Source organism: Colobus angolensis, unplaced genomic scaffold, assembly GCF_000951035.1.
Source record: "Colobus angolensis palliatus isolate OR3802 unplaced genomic scaffold, Cang.pa_1.0 Scaffold2, whole genome shotgun sequence".
Lineage (NCBI taxonomy): Eukaryota > Metazoa > Chordata > Mammalia > Primates > Cercopithecidae > Colobus > Colobus angolensis.
The window spans coordinates 12,146,369-12,162,887 of record NW_012115154.1 but is presented as its reverse complement, the minus strand read 5'-3'; the positions used below and the strand labels follow the sequence as shown (position 1 = coordinate 12,162,887).

Here is a 16,519-nt window from a genome sequence, read left to right as displayed (position 1 = left end):
TCACTGCAACCTCCACCTCCCAGGTTCAAGCGATTCTCCTGCCTCAACCTCGCAAGTAGCTGGAATGACAGGCGCCCACCACCACACCCAGCTAATTTTTTTGTATTTTTAGTAGAGATGGGGTTTCTACTAAAACCATGTTGGCCAGGCTGGTCTCAAACTCCTGACCTAGGTGATCCACCTACCTCGGCCTCCCAGTAGATATATCATGTTATTTGTCAGTCCTAGGATTATTTCTCCTGATTGCATGAATATCCATTGCCTAGCTGCTTTAAACATTAGACATTGGATATTTGTTCAACATTTAAAATAATTATTATCAATTATTGGGTGTGTACCAGTTATTGTGGTGATTCCTTTATATACATTGTTTCATTTAATCTTCACAATAATCTCATGGCATGGCAACTATTATCACTCCCATTTTATTTTATGAAACAGAGAACTGAATTTAATGAAGTTAAGGTAAATTATCTGAGGCTATATTGCTAATAAGTGGTTGATCTGGGATTTGAATTCAGGCATTCTGATTATAGAATGGGCATTCATAACTACAGTGCTTTGAATAACCCAATCAATGGGTAAATAAAGAAGCCAACCAGCAAACCAAAGGATCATTATGTCCCTACTTGCCAGAGCTTTGGCTGCATATACTTACCCATCATCTATTTTTATCAGAACAAAAAGTCATTTTGTTTATCCCAAATGACAATTCAAAGAATTTAAGGTAGGCTCCTGAAGTGTTTCCCAATAGATAGTGCTGGAGTGAGCCCTTTAGCATCAGCCAGATCTTTTAGGTTCTGGGTTATTCTTTCTAGGGTACCATGAAAGTGTTCTCTAGTTTGTTGGATTTTGAATGATGGACTATTTCGGTGAAGTACCTGACTCCCAAAGATCCCAAACACTGCATGTTCTCAGAGAGGAAATTAGAACCTCCATCTTTGAGAATATGTGTATCCATTCTTGCGCTCTTTAATATATTTTTAGCAGTACATCCCAGGGATATATTTAAAATATAAAGTTATCCATGTTACTTCCGTGTCTAAAAGCCTCCAGTGGAATTTCTAATTTGAGATAATGAACTAAACATAAGTTTACCTTCCCTCCCTCCCCAGGCCCCACTGAAATTGAAGTCAAGAAATGCAAAAAGGAATTGACACATCTCAGCAAAGAAAACTGAAGGGATTTGGTTATAAGTGGAGAAGATCTCAGCACATTTCTGGAAGAGAGAAAGTGGATGAAGCATGATAATGAAAGAATGAAGAACCTTTCAGATAAAAATAAGCTGATCTGAACAACATAACCCCAAAGAGACTTGAGCACCTGAAAAGCTTGTCTACTGAAGAATTACTCCAGTTGTAAAATTGAGCCCTCTCCTACTCTTCCCCAACTCTTATGCACAGAACACAGGCAGTCTTCACTATTGATACCCATTAAAATTGTCTTGTTATTGTTGCTGTCGTTTGTATAAAGGAATTGAACAGACTGCCTGCAGAGAGATAAGAGTTGGTGCTCCAGAAAAAAATTTCTCTTCTAGTGGAAATAAGTGCCCCCAGCCAGTAGCTAATTCTCTACTGACAGCTGAGACCTCCTACTCAAGTGCCTGTTGCCTTCAGGTATAGAAGAGATTTGCTGAAGAAACAGACCTAACCGTACAACAGCAGAGGAAACCCATGCCGACTGTTACAGAAGTTAACAGTTATGTTGATTCTTAAATGGGAATAGTGAGTTAGAAATTCCCAGACATGGGTGATGGGGAGGGAAGAGGAATAAGAAAAGTCACCAGGTAGAATTAGGGGCCTTGAAGATATGACAAATTCTGAGGGAAACAAAGACAATGTAGAAAGAATAACTTAATTTTAATTCCATCTTCAGAAAGAGTTGAGGTGTATTTAAGATGAAAAACAGGATACTACAAAGAAACAGAAAACTCAGGAGTTCGAGACCAGCCTAGGCAAGATGGCAACACCCTGTCTCTATAAAATAATTTTTAAAAATTAGCCAAGCATGGTGGCATGTGCCTGTGGTCCTAGCTCCTTGGGAGGCTGAGATGGGAAGATCACTTGAGCCCAGAAGTTCAGGGCTACAGTGAACCATGATGGTGCCACTGCACTCCAGCCTGGGGGACAGAATGAGACCCTGTCTCTTAAAAAGCAGCAAAAGAAAGAGAAAACTGAGAATAAGAAGATCTCTTTGAAAATAAGACTGCTATAAGTATTTGGTATACAGTCTGGAAAATAAAGTTGAGGGAATCTCTCCAGATAAAGAGCGAAAAGAGATAGAAAATATAAAGAAAGAAAAGAGACATAGACAATCAATATTTAATGTTAGGAGTTCCTGGAAGAGAGAACAGAGACAATGTAGGTGAAGAAGTAAAAAGAAAAAGAATTGAAGAACAGAGCAAGCTAAGTCTCCAGATTTAGAGGTCCCAATAAAATCTACATCTAGACACAATATTGTAAAATTTGGGAATATTAAGAATAGAAGGAAGAGATTAAAGTGGCCAGGGAGAAAACCAATGAGGTCATCACAATTAGCTCAACACAAAAATGGATGAGAAATAGACTGCTGACAGATTTGTCATCAGCAACACTGAATGCCAGAAGTCAATGGGTCAACATCTTCACATAGCTTATGGAAAATTTTTGTACCTAGAATTTCACAGTAAGGCAAACTGTCAAGAAGAGTATCAAAGTGAAGACATTTTCTGACAGGCAAATTTTCAGAAAGTCTCCCTCCTTTGCACCCTTACTGAGAAAGTATCTTGAGGAAGCTCTCCAGCAAAATGAGGATGAAAATCAGGAAAGAAGAAGGAATGGGATCCAAAAAACAGCAGAAAGAAGAAGAAATGGGATCCATAAAACAGTGGACCTTACTTAGGATGTCTCATTCTAAAGTGACAGTTATCCAAAAGGATGCCTCACTCTAGAGTGACAGCTATCCAGCAGACTAATTTCAGATGAGAACACAGTCTTGGGCTTTCTGGGAAGAATGTGCATTCAGTGCCATAGATGGTATCATTGAGAAGCTGGGATGCTTGAGAAGGTTATTTAGTCAAGAAAAAGACAAATCAACAATATGTCAAAAAATTCAGGTCCAATTATAGAGCAAAATAAAATGAGGCATGATTTTGAGTTACTCATGAAGAATAAGAAGAGTCTTGATAGGTACATTTCCTTTTCTGTGGCACAGGCATGATGATATTGGGTGTGTAGGGAAGAAAATATCCTAGCTTATAGTAAGCTCTCAGTAAGAAGTATCTAAATAGCCAAAATAATGTCGGTATCATTTATTAGTATTCAGTGTTCAGATCAGCCTATTGACAAAGTGTGAAAGGCTTCATTTTTTATTCAGAACTGAAGTTGAAAGTAATTAATGCTGACAAAGGGAAAGAAAGCAGGAAGAGATTGAGAATTAGAGGAAGATAGGTGGAATCAAAGGTAGAGATACTTATATATTCAAAGTGGGGATGAAAAGATCTTCAGTTAATGGAACAAGAACTAGAGGATTAGTATATTGTTCAAAGCTATAAATCAAACCAATAGATGTATTAAAAAGTCATGTAACTATCAGACATTTCGAGAGAGATGGACAAAGGAAAGTGGAGATAGTGTAAGTTAAATCCTTATCTTTTGTAATGGGGAATTATTAAAGATGGTGTAAAGTCACTAAGTCAGGAAATTATTGCTCAAACATATTATTTAAAGTTAGAAAGTTAGTTACCAGACGATCTAAAATAAATATTGTTAAAAGCATTACCTCTAGGGAATGGGACTAGATGTAAAAAGGGTGGGATGGGAAACTGTGTTTTTCATTTTAAGTCCTTCTGTACTATTTAATTTTTTACCTTGTGCATGTATTACTTTGAAAAAATTTTTAATAAACCCAAATAAAAATCTTCCAGTGACTTCACATTGGTTAAGATGCAACCCAGCTAAAGCTTTTAACATGGTTTTCAAGGTCCTCAAGTATCTAGGTCCATTTAATGTGTCCAGACTCATGATATCTCCCCACTAGTCTCTTAAGTATCTTCCAGTTGTTAAAACACGTTAAGTATCTTCCAGTTACTAAAACACACTTCACATTCTTTTGTTTGTACAGGTGTTCCACAAAAAACAAAGCCTACTGCAGATCTCACCATGTCTGCTGAGTAAGCTTACCATCTAGTGGTTTTTTTAATATTTGTTGAATGAAAGAATGTCCAATACAACATTGAATGAAGCTTGCCAACTTTATTCTTTTCCACGAAGGCCTTTGATGTTTGCCCCTTTTCTGGGAAACATTTCAAGAAGGACCATCCAGGGCCCTAAGCTTTCCTGCACTCCTCTTCATTTGACAGTTTTAATAAGTTTTAGTCTTACATGAGGCCAGCTGGTGTCAGAGGATTTCTGTCCACCTGTCAATCTCCCTGGTGTACTCTTTGCTACTTTCCCTGAACATCATAACCTCTTTTCAGCTATTTTTAACCCTGTACTTTGGAGAAACAGCCAACTATCTAATGGAAATCTTTAGGCCACCAAGTTTCTTTTTTTTTTTTTTTAAGTTTTATTTTACTTTTAATTGACTCATAATAATTGTACATACTTATAGGGTATAGTGTGATGTTTTGATACATGTATACATTTTGTGATGATCAAATCAGTGTATTTAGCATATTTTTCACCTCAAACATTTATCATCCCTTTGTGGTAAGAATATTCAAAATCCTCTCTTCTAGCTATTTTGAAATATACAATATACTATTGTTAACTATAGTCACCCTACTGTGCAATAGAACACCAGAACTTGTTCCTATCTAATTGAACCTCTGTACCTGTTGACCAGTCTATCCCCATCTCCTCTGCCCCACTACCCTCCCAAGCCTCTGGTAACCACTATTCTACTCTCTACTGCTATGAAATCAACTTTTAAAATTATAGAATCTACTTTTGTGTGAGATTGTATAGTAGTCATCTTTACATGCCTTGCTTATTTCACTTAACATAATGTCCTCTGGGCCCAATCATGTTGCCACAAATGACAAAATTTCTTTTTACAGTTGACTAGTATTCCATTGTGTATATACACCACATTTTCTTTATCCATTCATCCATTGATGGACACTTAGGTTGATTCCATGCAGCTATTGTGAATAATGCTGCAGTAAACATGGGAATGCAGATATCCTTACACATAACTGATTTTATTTCCTTTGGATATATGCTCAGTAGTGGGGTTCAGGATCATATGGTACTTCCATTTTTTAATTTTTTAAAGGAAACTTCATTCTGATTTCCATCATTGCTGGACTAATTTACAACAGCATATAAGACTTCCTCTTTCTTCACATTTACCCCAACATTTGTCATTTTTTGTCTTTTTGATAATAGCCATTCTAACTGGACTGAGGTGATATGTCATTATGGGTTTAATTTGCATTTCCCTGATGATTAGTGATGCTAAGCATTAGTATGTCTTCTTTAGAGAAATGTCTATTGAGGCATTTTGCCCATTTTTAAATGGAATTATTTATTATTCTGCTATTGAGTTGAGTTTTCTATATAGTCTGGGCATTAATCCCTTGTCAGATGCATAGTTTGCATATGTTTTCTCCCATTCCTTAAGTTACCTTCAATCTGTTTCTTTTGCTGTACATTTGAATTTTAATTTACTGTAGTACCATTTCTCTTTGCTTTTGTTGTATGCTTTTGAGGTCTTACTCAAAAAACCAATGTCATGAATTGTTTCTCCCATGTTTTCTTCTAGTATGCTTACAGTTTCAGCTCTTAAAGTTTTTAATGAATTTTGAACTGATTTTTATATATGGTGAGAGATAGGGGTCTAATTTTATTCTTCTACGTGTGGATATTCAGTTCTCCCAGTGCCATCTATTGAAGAGCCTCTCCTTTTCCTAATGCATGTTGCTGACACTTTTGTTGAAAATCAGTTGGCTGTAAATGCATGGATTTATTTCTGTTCTGTATTCTGTTTCAGTTATCTATGTGTCTATTTTTATACCAGTACCATGTTGATTTGGTTACTGTAGCTTTGTAGCATATTTTAAAGTCATGTAGTGTGATGCATCGAGCTTTACCTTTGCTCAGGATTGCTTCGGCTATTTGGGGTCTTTTGTGGTTCCATAGAAGTTTTAGGATTTTTTCTATTTCTATGAAGAATAGGGATTGCGCTGAATTAGTAAATTGCTTTGGATAATATGGACATTTCAACAATGTTAATTTTTGCAATTTATTATTATCTTTCCATTTATATGTGTGCTCTTCAATTTCTTTTATCCGTATTTTATAGTTTCCACTCGAGATCTTTCACCTCCTTGGTTTACTATATTCCTGGGTATTTATTGTATAGCTATTGTCAATGGATTGCTTTCTTGATATCTTTCTTTAGGTAGCTTGCTATTGGCATATAGAAACACTACTGATTTTTGCTTGTTGATTTTGTATCCTGCAACTTTATTGAATTTATTTATTCTAACAAATATTTTGTGGAATCTTTAGGATTTTCTATATATAAGATCATGTCATCTGCAAACAAGGACAATTTGACTTCCCCCTTTCCTATTTGGATGCCTTTCATTTCTCTTGCCTAATTGTTCTGGCTAGGACTTCCAGTAATATACTGAACAAAAGTGGTAAATGTGGCATCCTTGTCTTGTTGCATATCATAGAGGAATAGCTTTCAGCTTTTCAGTATGATATTATCTATGAGCTTGTCATTTATGGCCTTTATTGTGTTGAGGTATGTTACTTTCATATCTAATTTGTTGAGAATTTTTATCATGAAGGGATGTTAAATTTTATCAAATGATTTTTTCTTTGTCTGTTGAAACGATTATGTCATTTTTGTCCTTCATTCTGTTAATGTGATATATCACATTTATTGACTTACATATATTGAACCATCCTTGCATCCCTGGGACAAATCCCACTTGATTGTGGTGAATTATCTTTTCAATATGCTGTTGAATTTGTTTCACTTGATTTCATTAAGGATTTTTGCATCTATGTTGATAAAGGAGATTGGCCTATAGTTTTCTTTTTGTGTTATATCCTTGTCTAGTTTTGATAATGTTGGCCTCATAGAATGAGTTTGGAAGAATTTCTGCCTCTTCAACTTTTCAAAATAGCTTAAAAAGAAGTGATATTATTCTTTACATGTTTGGTAGAACTTAGCAGTAAAATCATTAGGTCCTGGGCTTTTCTTTGATGGGAGACTTATTGTTGATTCATTCTTGTTACACATTATTGGCCTGTTTAGGTATTTTGTTTCTTCATAGTAGTTAAATTTTGGTAGGTTTCATGTGTTCAGGAATTTATGTAGTTCTTTTAGGTTTTCCAATTTATTGGCATATAATTTCGCATAAAAGTCTTTTATGATCCTTTGTATTTCTGTGGCATCTCCTTTTTTTAATCTCTGATTATATTTATTTGAGTCTTCTCTGTTTTGTAGTCTAGCTAAAACATTTATCTTTTCAAAGAACCAACTCTTTGTTCTACTGATTTTTATATTATTTTCAGTCTCTATTGCACTTACTTCTGCCTGATCTTTATGAGTCTTCTGGTAGTTTTGGGTTCAGCTGGCCCTTGTTTTTCTCATTCCTTGAGGTGCCGCATAAAGTTGTTTATGTAAGATTCTTATACTTTTTTGATACAGGCATCTATTGCTATAAACTCCCTCTTAGAATATCTTTTGCTGTATCCCATAGGTTTTGGTATGTTATGTTTCCATTTTTATTTGTCTCAAGGAATTTTTAAATCTTCTTTTTAATTTCTTTATTGATGCTCTGGTTGTATAAAAACTTGTTTTTAGTTTTCATATATTTGTGTATGTTCCATAGTTCCTCTTGGTATTCATTTCTAGTTTTTACTACATTGTGATAAGAGAAGATGTTTGATATGATTTTGATTTTTTAAAATTTCTTCAAATATGTTTTGTGGACTAACATATATTCTATCCTGGAGAAAGTTGCATGTGCTATTGAGCAAAATGTACATTCTGTAGTTATTGGGGGGAATATTTTGTAAATATCTGCTGGGTCTATTTGGTCTAGAGTGTAATTTAAATCTGATAATTCTTTGTTGATTTTCTATCTGGATGATCCATCCATTGCTGAAAGATGGTGCTAAAGTCCTTTTTATTTTATTTCAATTTTTCTTTCCCTTTAGATCACATAATATATGCTTTATGTGTTGCTTTATATATTTATTTTATATATTGGGTGCTCTGGTGTTGTGTGCTCATATACTTACAACTGTCCTAACCTTTTGCTGAATTGAGTTATTATAAAATGACCTTCTTTTCTCTTTTTACAGTTTTTTACTTAGAGTCTATTTTGTCTGATGTAAGTATTACTACACCTGCTCTCTTCTGGTTTCCATTTTCACAGAATTTCATTTTCTGTTCCTTCACTTCAGTCTATGTGTGGCCTTACAGGTGAAGTGAGTATCTGATAGGCAGCATGTTGCTGAATCTTTTTTTTTTTAATCCATTCAGCCACTGTATGTAATTTAATTGGGAATTTATTTCATTTATATTCAAAAGTTATTATTGATAGGTAAGGACTTCGGCCATTTTGTTCATTATTTTCTGGTTCTTTTGTTTATCCTTTGTTCCTTCCTCTCTCATGTTTATCTTTCTGGCTTGATGAGGGTATTTGTTGTGTTAAGCTTTTATTCCTTTCTCTTTCTCATTTGTATGTCTGTTGTAATTTTTTCTTTGTGGTTAGTATTGAGGTTACGTTAAAAACTCTCATACTTATAATAGACTATTTTAAGCTGATAATAAGTTAATTTTCATTGCATACCAATACTCTAGACTTTCGTTCTGCCCCCAAATTTATAATTTTGTTGCCTTAATATACATCTTTATATATTGTTTATTCCTTAACAACTTATCATAGCTATAATCATTATTACCATTTTCACTTATTGGCATCCCACAGAGCTGCATTTTTTTTTTAATTATTTTTTTTTAAATGGGGTCTCATTATGTTGCCCAGGTTGGACTCAAACTCCTGGGCTCCAATGAAACTTCCATTTCAGCCTCCTAAATAACTGGGACTACAAGCACATGCCACAGCACCCAACTCTTGTGGTTTTTAACCTTCATACTAGAGATTTGAAAAATTACATATCACCATTGCAGTAATGAAGTATTATGAATTTGATAATGCATTTACTGCCAGCAGTGAGATTTATACTTCATGTTTTTTAATGGTAGCAATTATCATAAAAAGTTTTTTTTCCAATAGAAATACTCAAGCATTTCTTGTAAGTCTGGTCTAGTGGTAATGAGTTCCCTCAGTTTTTGCTGATCTGGGAAAGACTATTTCTCCTTCATTTCTGAAGAAAAGATTTGCTAGGTATAGTATTCTATGCTAGCAGCTTTTTTTTTTCTTCTAGTATTTTAAATATATCATCCCGTTCTCTCCTGGGCTGCAAGGCTGCTGCTGGGAAATCTGCTAATAGTCCAATGGCAATTACCTTTTATATGACTTGATGCTTTTCTCATGCTTTTGGTATTTTTTCTTTGACTTTTGGCAGTTTGGTTATATGCCTCAGAGAGGACCTCTTTGGGTTGAATCTCTGGGATCCTTTGAACTTCATGGATCTGGATGTCCATATCTCTCCAAGAATTGGGAAGTTTTCAACTATTACCTTGTTAAATAAGCTTTCTTTGCCTTTCTTCATCTCTTCTTCTTCTTAAGTTGTCAAAATGCAAACATTTGTTCACTTATGGTGTCCCATAAGTGCCATAGCCTTCTTCATTCCTTTTTTTTTCCTTTACCTCTGACTGGACTATTTCAAAAGGCCTGTTTTCAAGTTCAAAAATTCTTCGGTTTGATCTATTTTGCTGTTGAAGCTCTCAATTGCATTTTTAATTTCATTCATTGAATTTTTTAGCCCCAAGATTTCTGTTTGGTTCTTTCTTATGATATCTCTCTCTTTGTTGAATTTCTCATTCAGATCATGAATTGTTTCTCCGGATTGTTGAATGATCTGTTTGTGTTCTTTCATGCCTCACCAAGTTTCCTCAAGCTCACTGTCTTGAATTCCTTTTCAGGCAATTCATAAATTTTCATTTTTGGTTGATGTCAGTTACTAGAGAATTATTGTGATTCTCTGGTGATGTCATGTTTCCTTGCTTTTTTATGTTTCTTGTATCCCTGCGCTGGCATCTGTGCATCTAATGGAACAATCACCTTTTCTAACTTTGTAAAGTAGCTTTCATCGGAAAAGATTTAACACCTGCCGATGTGTCCTAGCACGTTGGTTGGGTAGGGCACATTTGTTTTTGTTCTGGGTGGATGCAGTAGTGTAGTCTCCATGCAGCTTCTTTAGCTGTAGTTAATGTCAGTATTGCCTGCAAGTACCTCAGTGGCCTTGGCTGCAGAAGTTTGTGTGACTGGTATGCCTACTCAGATGCTTGTCCCCTGAAGGCTGGGCACTGGGCTGTTCTGTTTTCTGAGGATCCATGGCTGGTAAGTTCTCCTTGGGTGCTTATCTTTTGGTGGCTGCAAAGTGAGCTGGTCTGTGGTCTAAGGGAAGTGCAGGACTTATTGTCCAGTAGCTCTGTGATGTTGCTCCCCCTTGTAGGCAAGGCACCAGACTGGTTCATACTCACTACCAGGTTTTTTGTGTCCTACTATCCCTAGTTTCTTGGTAGCTGTTCCTTCTCCATCTCCATTAACATTTCTGTCTGAAGGTAAATATTTGTACAAAGACCTTTTCTTACCTGAGTTAGCATCTGTCCTATTTTCCATGTATTGTAATAGAGATTTATCCTCACAAATGGGAGTAGTTTCCAGATTGCTCATGTTATCACAGAAATAACCCAAATTATTTTGTCTTCTACCATACCACTGCATCTGAATTCCTGTAAAGAGAAATTGAAATATGTCATGAGTTTACTTTCCTCTGTTGTCTAACTCCCATAGTCAACTGGAGCTCTCTGATGAGTATTGGCCTTAAAGTATTTATCAGAAAATTTTGATAAATTTCTGATAAAGCAGTATTTATCAGAAATATTTCCTATCTCCTCTTCATGGGATTAATCTGATCTATTTAGTGCTTAAAGCAATGTCCTCACCCAAGGTCAAAACCTAAACTAATATATGTCCCTAACAGGCCAACAGATAACTAGGGATGGCCTTAAATGTTGACTCTTTTTTGCCAACAAAAGTAACATACTCTATCCCTTCTTTAAAGACTATTTCCTTCCTCTATTCTCTACTCGTTACAAAGCCTCTGTACACCTGCTTGGCTTCTACTTTTAAAATGATTTCTTTCTTTGACCCACATCATTGCAGTCAGTCTTCAATAGGGAGGGGGCACAAGGTGATCTTCAACTTCTCAGAGATCTTTCTTCTAACTACACAAAAAAACAACTTACCTCACAATCAAGAGAACTAAGAAATGCTTCCTATGCATTTGGATTCTTGATAGGAAAGTTTGAGTAGCTTAAGTTATTGATGTTCTAGTCTGAGACTGGATGCATTTCATAGGTGCTCATTATATTAGAAATAAATGGAATAAAGGGATGAGTAAATAAATGAAAGATAAATAGAGGTTGGGAAGCAACTGCAACTTTTTAAAAAAATGTAGTGACCAATGATGACAGGAATGAAGGTTTATTTTAATTCAAATATGTGTACCTGAGGGTCATTAAAAAGTTACTTCTATTCTTAGAAACTCAAATATACATAATTGGTTAAGAAATCTGTACATGTAGGTACTAAAAAACATTTCCATGAATTGCTTAGTGACATAAAATTCACTTTTTACATACTGCCAAAATTATTTAGTATATTTAAAGTCTGAGATAGTGCCCAGAGGGGGTTAGGGGAAGACAAAGTGATCAAACATACAATGTAAAAACAATCTATAAAAGAGTCTAGAAGAGATCTCACAGGTTTAGAGAGAAGACCCCTCTTCTTCCTGAACAGACCCTGTAGCCAGGACCCAACAGGCTTACCTATTGTCTGTGAGGTTTCTATGCTTCAAATGGGAACCAAAAACCTGAAAATAGGTTCTAAACCTTTTCTTGACCCTCCACCAAGGCAAGTGGAGCTTTAATAAAACAGAGTTTTTCCTTTTGTTCTTGCTGCTTGTGTAGCCTGGGAGCCAAAGTATTACAAAGGAGAAAATAATAAGCCTTAATTAAGGCTTTTGACATTTAATCACAAGACAGCTGGCACTATGAGCTTGTGGCTTTCAACACCTAGAGCAGACTTAAATCTCAGATCCTCATACAAAACTCCAAGATAAACTATTTCAGCTGGCAAAAGCATTAAAAGGCAAGCAACTGACTTGTGTCAGTAATGTTAGAGTGACCTTTAACAGAAAGCCTGGTGGATCTCTAGCACTAGAAAAAGTACTTTTGGCTGTAGGGCATTATTAATATTATTAATGCATTAATAGTACATAATATTATTAATGCCCTACAGCCAAAGACCAACAGAAACACACCTATAATTAAACAAGTTGAATCTACTGTTCATTGCAGCTAGGGAAAATGCACACCATAGGGAACTGTGGGTACATCAGTAAAAAGGTGTCAGAAAGAACCTATTACAGGCTGTGGGCTTTGGTTGGATAATTTTGGGAAGTGTCTGACTTTATTTTGGATGACATACTGTCAAGAACCAGAAGCAATTCTACGACTAACATCTCAATAAATTTCATATATAAGGAGAGCTGACTAAAATGAGCATAAAGGCTAGGCGCAGTGGCTCATGCCTGTAATCCCAGCACTTTGGGAGGCCAAAGTGGGCGGATCATCTGAGGTCAGGAGTTCGAGACCAGCCTGACCAACATGGAGAAACCCCCATCTCTACTAAAAATACAAAATTAGCCAGGCATGGTGGCGCATGCCTGTAGTGCCAGCTACTTGGGTGGCTGAGGCAGGAGAATCACTTGAACCCAGAAGGCTGAGGTTGTTGTGAGCTGAGATCATGCCATTGCACTCCAGACTGGGCAACAAGAGTGAAACTCTGTCTCAAAAACAAAAATAAAATAAATAAAATGAGAATAAAGCCACGATTGGTTTCTAAAAAGTACAATTACACATTTTAGATAAGAGAAGGATAATCAGTACTTTGTGGGTTGCATGGTGATCTTGTATGTGCCTCACTTTGTGATGGTCTCAGAGTGACCTTGTCTGATACTGATATTTTCTGAAATTGTTTTTGTACAATGGGAGAACAATATGGCCTAGCTCTTAGTGACAGACAAGTTTCTGGATGGCAGGGGCTGCTGCTTTTTTTTTTTTTTTTTCTCAGTTCAAAAGTAAAAAAAGGGAGAAACTCTGCTCTTCTTACAGAGATTCAAATCTGCGTTTCTCTTGATTGCCCACAAGGGACAGACAGAAGAAAAAAAATTAATAGCAGAAAGTATGCATGATGTACCTTGGGAAAGGACAGTCCTTACTGATCCCCTAGACTTGGTGGAAGTCTTGGGGCAAACCAAAATGAAATGAAGACTGTAAGTCTCAATATATAATGAAAAGCCTTGAGAAGGAATGATCTTGATGTCACAGGAACTTTGTAATAAATCCATTGGGAAATAATTGCTTACATTTCCAAATAAGTAAAGAAATAGACGATAACAGGCACTGGTCCCGTAGGAGTAGGGATTTTGACTCACTCTCTGTAGGAATTTTTTTTATATAGAATTGACCTACTATGACCCTCAATTCCCATACACTATCCGCCCTGACATATTGATAACTACAACCCTGTGGGATTGTGAATGAAGACATTTATATTACACTGATGTAGGTGCAATTAAAGAAAATTGGATCTATTGAGCACCTGTCCAATGAATCTAATATTTCAAAGACAGAAAGAGAAAAAGGACAACTACTCTCATTCTTGGGCTAACTCAGTTCCACTGGCTCCCAGACAACTAAAATCTTCAGGACAAAACCAAACTTTATGTCTGGTCTGGTCATGGGAGAAACAGTTTAGAAACGTAAGAACATCTCTTCTCACCCCCACCCCAGCCATGTCCCTGACTAGAGGAAGAAAGTTTTAGCACCTCTGGAGTGGCAGTGATATGTTCCAAGACATCCTCTGTGATTGGAATATAACTGGCTCTTACCACGTATGTTTCACACACTTATGATCCAAACAGAAAAAAAAAATGTATGCCCAAGTATATTTTACAAATATGCCAAAGCAGAATATGAAAGCTTTCATAACTGAATTAGGGCTGGCCACTTGTCAAGAGAAGCAACAAACTCCCTCGTTGCTTCAGAGTTCCACTGTTTTCAATGAAGACGCAGGCAGGAACTTGCCCTTGGAGATAGACCATGCTATAATTGGAATAAAAGTTATTATAAATGTGCTAAAGAATGAAACTTGATGGGTGAGTATTTCATAAATACTCTCAAGTTAGTAACTTTGCTTTTTACTCCCACTACAACACAATTTTAGTAATTACATTTGAGAGATTTAAAGTGAGGAGATATAATTATGACAGTACTTGTGTTATTCTGGGTCCTCCAAGAAGCAAAAGCCAAGAGAGTATCAGATATGCAAGAGATTTATTAAAGGAAATGCCTGTAAGAGAAAATGTGGAGGGAGCCAGAGGAGGTCGGGAGAGCCACCATTAGACTGCAATGTAGGTTTAACCCTTGGGAAAGAGAGAGCAAAGGAAAGAAAGGCTTCCACTGAAGTACAGGTCTCAGAGAGTTTCTTTCAGGACCATGAGGCGTCCTTGAGCCAAACTCACCCATCAGGAGAGTCCCATGTCTTCCAGGAATGGGCCTGCCTTAGGATCCTCACTACATTTAATCACCAGCCTGGAGAAGCCCTTGGCAGCATGGCCTTGGCGTCAAGGATTCCAGAGCACACCAGCTGGGGCCATCTGGCAATTTCATACCCACCCCCTGCAGCTGGACATCCGAGAGGAACATTTTCATCGCCACCACAGGACTCATTCTTAAAGCAGCTGTAGACACCTGTTCTGGATCATCTTAAATAATGACTTAGTAAACCTCCCCAGTGACTCATAACAGTAAATGTCCATAGGTGGATTCATCCATCTCTGTTCCTAAATTAGAGTGCGGCTAATTCTTTCCAGATTCTTAAGGTCCTTAAAAGAAAGAATATATGGTACCACATTAAGTTAAGCTCATGACTGAAAATAATTTAAGAAGGAGGCCAGTGGCTATTAATACTAGCCCACAATTAGAAGGCACATGTATGAGTTACCCCTGCATTTGGCTTAGTGATAAACTGCAATTACTGCAGCAATTTCTCTCTGTTTGACGAAACATGGACTGATGTACCACTGGTAAAAATAATATTTCTGATTTCTGTTTGCCTCTTGTATATGCTGGACAATGAAGTATAATATTGTTTATGTATATTTATTTTGTATAACCCAGAAAGAGTCTGTCATGGAAGCACAAAAAGTAGGAGTTAGCCTGCCTGACTTAAGCAAGTATAGATCTACCCTTGGAACTGGAGATGACTTCATTGTCCCCCGAATCTCATAAGGGAGAGGTGGATTATCTGATTAAAAAAAAAAACAGATTTGGTTAGAAAGGACAATAGGAGTAGTGTAAGGAATAGATGTTGAAGAGGCAACCACAGTGTTTACTAAATGGTGCTTTCAAAAAATCTTCTTCCAAACTGTAGAATGGAATCCAAACTCCCTAGTATGGCAGCCGAAGTTCCTCTAAACCGCGCCCAAACTTCTCTTTAGAGCTAGCACTATGCAAGTTCTGCTAACAAGTTTCAGTCACTATGAATATTTTGTCTTTCTCAAATTAAGCCTTTCACATTCATATCTCCGTGCTTTCGAATATTATACAGTCTCACATTGTAATACCTTCCACTCTTATCTCCCCACAAATATACATTTTTCTAAGCTGAATTTCTGTGTCACCTTCTCTGCACATTCTTCTCTAATCCTTTGATCAGAAATAATTGCTGCTGCTTTTATGTGCCCTTGCACCTAGTTTGTAGCCAATTTTGGTATAGTTGTTTTCATGTCTTTTTTTCCTCTCTAGATTTACTGACCATAATAGCATTTCTATCTCCCAGAGTGCCTCACAGAATAAGTCCAGTAAGGAGATGTTGACTTTCACTGAATGGCTTCTGTTTTCTCCCAAGTAAAAGGAAAGATCTGGGGCCTGCACCTTTGCATGAGTAATAACCATTTTGAACCTTATCCAACCTGCCTTATTTTTGTTGTTGTTGTTGTGTTTTGTTTTATTTTAGACTTCTAGCAGCCTAAATTCATGGTTTTTAGTTTCTGTCTCTAGTGAAAGGAGAAAAAAGGGATGAGGAAGGGGTTTTACTCACCCAACCAGAAACAGAAACTAAGAACCCATGACTGTATTCTCTGTCAGACACCATTTAGGCAGAATGTAAATGCTGGTCACCATCTTTCCTTCCTTCCTTCCTTCCTTCCTTTCTTTCTTTCTTTTTCTTTCTTTCTCTTTCTTTCTTTCTTTCTTTCTTTCTTTCTTTCTTTCTTTTTCTCTCTTTCTTTCTTTCTTTCTTTCTTTCTTT

At 36.5% G+C, this 16,519-nt stretch overlaps 1 protein-coding gene across 4 annotated transcripts in view; it reads left to right on the top strand.

Annotated features, from left to right (window-relative positions):
• Nucleotides 1-2,283, top strand: part of TCAF1 (TRPM8 channel-associated factor 1) — a 49,986-nt gene extending 47,703 nt beyond the window's left edge. For 2 of the 4 annotated variants that reach the window (XM_011941395.1, XM_011941397.1), the window contains one exon: nucleotides 1,116-2,069. In XM_011941395.1, the coding sequence (XP_011796785.1) occupies nucleotides 1,116-1,125 (10 nt within the window). In that variant the 3' untranslated portion in view covers nucleotides 1,126-2,069. Of the gene's footprint in view, nucleotides 1-1,115 lie in introns of all 4 variants that reach the window. The other 2 variants (XM_011941394.1, XM_011941396.1) reach the window with 2 other exon arrangements.
• Nucleotides 2,284-16,519: the final 14,236 nt, after the last annotated feature.